Below are 3,926 nucleotides of genomic sequence, written 5' to 3'. Positions count from 1 at the left end.
TGTTTAATCTGAGTAGCAATGTGCGCCGTGAGCACGTGATCTCTGAAGAAAGTTTCTTCTGACTCTGAATTGTGGCACGCACACGCGTTGGGTGGAGAAAGGCTACCGCTGGAGTAGAAGTACAGGGTACATGGATGAGTTGAAAGATTTCTAGTCTCACCTGTCTTAACAATGCAATTACAGGTCAGGCAACCAAATATATAATAATCTTACTAAAGCGACAGATCACGGAATAGAACAGTAATACTATTTTCTGGTGAAGAAAGGAGAATAAGCAAGCAGAGTGCATTTAAGCTTCTTCTTGTCCAAGTTGTGCAAACTCGCCCGCACACGGCCACGGCCCTTCCGGTTATATTTATTTATCAGGACAGAAAAAAACAACAACAACAGTGGATCAGGGCCAGCGTGTTTGCACAAGCTTCAAGACAGGTCTCTCCTGACCCTCGCGCAGATTCAACTCGTTAATCTGTTGCTGCATGTATTGCTTGTCCACGTCGGTGTACCCCTTGAGCCACACTTCCTTAAGATCCCTCACGTTTCTTAGCAGGGATGACTGTGACCCCCCGGAGAAGTGGACCTTGAGGAGCACCCCAACGTCCCAGTTCGACAAAAGAGAATCATCAAACTTTATATGTAATACGGAGCTGCATTGGATCTCGACAACCGAGGCGAATCTCCAGTAGAGGCCAATGTGGAGCTCACCGTCTTGAATCGGCCTGATCCGAAGATGACCCACGTCAGGTGTGATTGGCGATTCAGGATCTCCGAACTCCTCTGGCTTTTTTGTAGTTAGATCAAGGTTGAGCTTTTCCAGTTTATTGCCAAGCTGCCCGATCCAGACTAGCAATTTGTTTACATGCCCGTACAGCTTAAGGCTCTTTATGGTCTTGGGCGGCTGGGGGATGTCATCCAAACCATCCAAGTCATCATATTTGTCAAGCTCCACTGACAATGATGTGAGATGGGCATGACCAGAGATGGCTTCACAAAACTCCTTGATGTTTCCCATGTTGATGCCTGACACGCTGAGCTTGCGCAATTGCATAAGCTTCTTCAACTCCTCGAAGAAGATGGATTTAGCACAAGCAGTACCATACTACCATTATCGACATTGACAACACCAAGAGTATGTAACACAGCCAGCTATTGAATACCTGCAGGAACCCTAACACCACCACTATTATTATCAAGCCCGCCGCGTCTGCATAACTTGGACATCAAGCTGGATACCAAATTAGGACTACATGGCCCGTTGTTGCATGACACCGACGAGCCTGCATCTGCTGGTAGGACAGGGCCACCTGTTGGTGTTGCTCCAATTGTTGTTGCTGCTGCTGCTGGTAAGTTTGTGACTTGTGCTGATGATGATGCCCTGTTCTCACCCTCTTTTGGTAGGCTCATGGCCTCGCCATCACCGTCTTCTAGTGTCTGTGATGCATGCATGGTCCTCATCTTCTATTGATGCTGATCCATGGGCCTCATCTTCCCAATCCCATACTTCGGTTGTGCCAGCACGAATGTACCGTAGCTTCTGTAGCTTTGCGAGAACTAGTGGCAGCGTTACTATGGAGGTCTGTCTGATGTCGAGGGTCTGCAGCCGCCTCAGACCACCTATTGAACTCGGCAGACGAGTAATCTCTCTACACCCTCGTAGGGAGAGAAACTTGAGGCGACACAGTAGCTTCGCAATCTGCTCAAGGTTTACATCTGTTGCATCCTCTAAGATCCAGCACCCGAAGCAGTCTCAGATTCACATTTTTGCTAGAGATGAAAAATGACTCCCACTTCCCAAAAACAGTCAAGGACCGCAGCCGTGAAAAATCGATGCTCTCGTATACAATCTCACTTCCCAAAAAATGACTCCCACTTCCCAAAAACAGTCTCTTCTGTCCCAGCTGCTCCTTATGGTGAGGTGCTGTCCAGCACGTTGCGAGTTGAGGCTGCAGCCCTCCTCCAATGCAAACACAAGGTTATCTTCCATTGGCCGTGAGACGATGAACTCATGGAAGAAGCCATTGATTTGACAAAACACCTGACTGCTTTCTCTTTTTTTTTCGACCAATAAACACCTTACTGCTTGCTGACCACTGGATTATACTCAAGTTGACGAGCTCAGAGATGAATTTTTCCCCGTTCTCCTCACAAGTTCTACCATCGGAAGTGTCCCTGCAGTAACCCTCTGCGGTCCACCACCAAAGCAAACGCCGCCGCCTAATGTTCTTCTCTGCAGAAAAGATTGACAGGTAGAAGATACATGGCTTGAGTGAATCTGAGCAGGCGTCAAAGTAGGACTTCATCCAAGATAACATGTCCCTTAAACTATGGAACTCTGGTGCCATCTCTAAATTTCCCATAAAGTTGCGACTCAGATACGAGAACCACCATCTTCCTGATCTGGACACTTCAGATATGGCAGCTATTACTTTGGGCAACCCGCCACATTTGGTGACAATAGATTTTGATAATTCCACCTCTTCAGAAGTTAATTCCCAGTCTTCTGAAGATATCTACAATCGAGAAATAAAATAAATTATGAATACATACATATTCATCAATATGTAAGTCATCCTACTTCAAGCAATAAATTTGAACTTGAGCAGAAAGAAAGTTGAATTCATCAACGATACCAAGTTCAAGGTTTAACTATCAGGGTTATCATTTTTTGCGGTGTTTTTTTCTTTTCTTGAGAACTAATGATCTAATACAATGAGCCAAATCGTAACCTGTTTTTTTTCGCGAACATGCAGCATTGCATGTGTTTCATTAAGGAGGAGGAAGAGTTTTTGTACAGGCTTTAACGCTGATTAACCTAGAATAATGTGAGGGGCACACCATGGGCACCCAACGTCAAAACCTGCAGCTACCAAGAAACAACGAGACTGCACTACCACACGGTTCTATTAGGCAGGAGGATTTGGCGATGTAATAGCTAGCAGCAGCATCTAGCCTCCGACAGCGCCCACATTGCAGCTAGATGTTCGATCGGTAATCCGCCTGGATCTAGCGGTAACCCTCCTCAGCGATTCTGGTCACCACGCCGCCGGGGAGGGCTGCAACCCCCTCGAAGACACTTATCATTCACTGACATCCAATAGCTCCACCACTAACAAATTATCATTCATAATGTTGGACGACATGGATTATGAGACTTTGATGTTGAATATTGCATTGTTAGTATGCATAATTAATTTTTTTGAATGCAAATATGCATCATTAAATGAATGGAGATTAGAAATACTGCTCGATCAATGCTTAATTGGGGCAGTATGTAAACACACCTTTTCCAAGAGGCTTAGGGCTGCATCAGCTTCGAGACATCTGGTGTTGCTTACTCGGTGCTTCATATTTTCCACACAATGTATTGCGACTTTTTCTTCATTTGTGATGACAACAATAACGCCTTCTTTATTAATAGGCTCAGCTAAGAACGTAGCTTTGATCAAATCCCAATCTTGCGTGGAGCGCAGACCATCGATGACAACCAAGCATCTTATTTCTTGAAGAATCTTACAACACTCCAGAATTGGGACTTGGCCTTGTTCCATCATACTAATTGTTGCACTTTGCTTGGCTTGAGGATCATCGGAATATAAATCGAGAAATAAGCGCCAAGCAAATTCAGTCAAATTGAACGGACTCGGGACGTCCAACCAAGCAAATGCTTGGAAAAGATTGCTGTAGCTCAACAATGCTTCAGTGTCCGACGAACGAAGCATCTCAGTGTAATAAATGGTCCTGATGAGAGTTGATTTGCCAACACGTACCAGGTATCCCCCACACGGAGAGCAAATTATATCCACTGCGTACACAAAAATGGGTAAGGTGCATCACCTCCGCCTCACGCCCGACGGGTTCAAATTTCTTGGTCCATTTGAGTGCCTTTTGGCATCTTTCGGTATAAAATATACAGTCGTATTCCTGCGAGT

The 3,926-nt window shown here is 45.3% G+C and overlaps 1 protein-coding gene across 1 annotated transcript; it reads right to left on the bottom strand.

Moving 5' to 3' along the window:
- Positions 1 to 394: 394 nt before the first annotated feature.
- LOC136526627 (putative disease resistance protein At4g10780) lies at positions 395 to 3,137 on the bottom strand. Its single transcript, XM_066519235.1, has 3 exons — positions 3,087 to 3,137; positions 2,070 to 2,507; positions 395 to 1,096 (listed from the first exon to the last, which is right to left on the bottom strand). The coding sequence occupies exons 1-3, from the start codon at positions 3,135 to 3,137 to the stop codon at positions 395 to 397; spliced, it is 1,191 nt and encodes a 396-aa protein (XP_066375332.1).
- Between the last annotated feature and the right edge of the window lie 789 nt (positions 3,138 to 3,926).

The sequence above is a fragment of the Miscanthus floridulus genome, chromosome 19, assembly GCF_019320115.1.
Source record: "Miscanthus floridulus cultivar M001 chromosome 19, ASM1932011v1, whole genome shotgun sequence".
Lineage (NCBI taxonomy): Eukaryota > Viridiplantae > Streptophyta > Magnoliopsida > Poales > Poaceae > Miscanthus > Miscanthus floridulus.
This window is presented reverse-complemented; position numbering and strand designations above follow the sequence as displayed.

Bases quoted from the DNA above. Each gene is read 5' to 3' on its own strand.
- LOC136526627 (XM_066519235.1), bottom strand. From the start codon at position 3,137: ATGTCGTCCAACATTATGAATGATAATTTGTTAGTGGTGGAGCTATTG. The intron at 2,508-3,086 runs GTCAGTGAATGA...TCTCGATTGTAG, and splicing joins TAGTGGTGGAGCTATTGGAT to ATATCTTCAGAAGACTGGGA. The intron at 1,097-2,069 runs GTGTTTATTGGT...CGATAATGGTAG, and splicing joins AGTGGTCAGCAAGCAGTAAG to TATGGTACTGCTTGTGCTAA.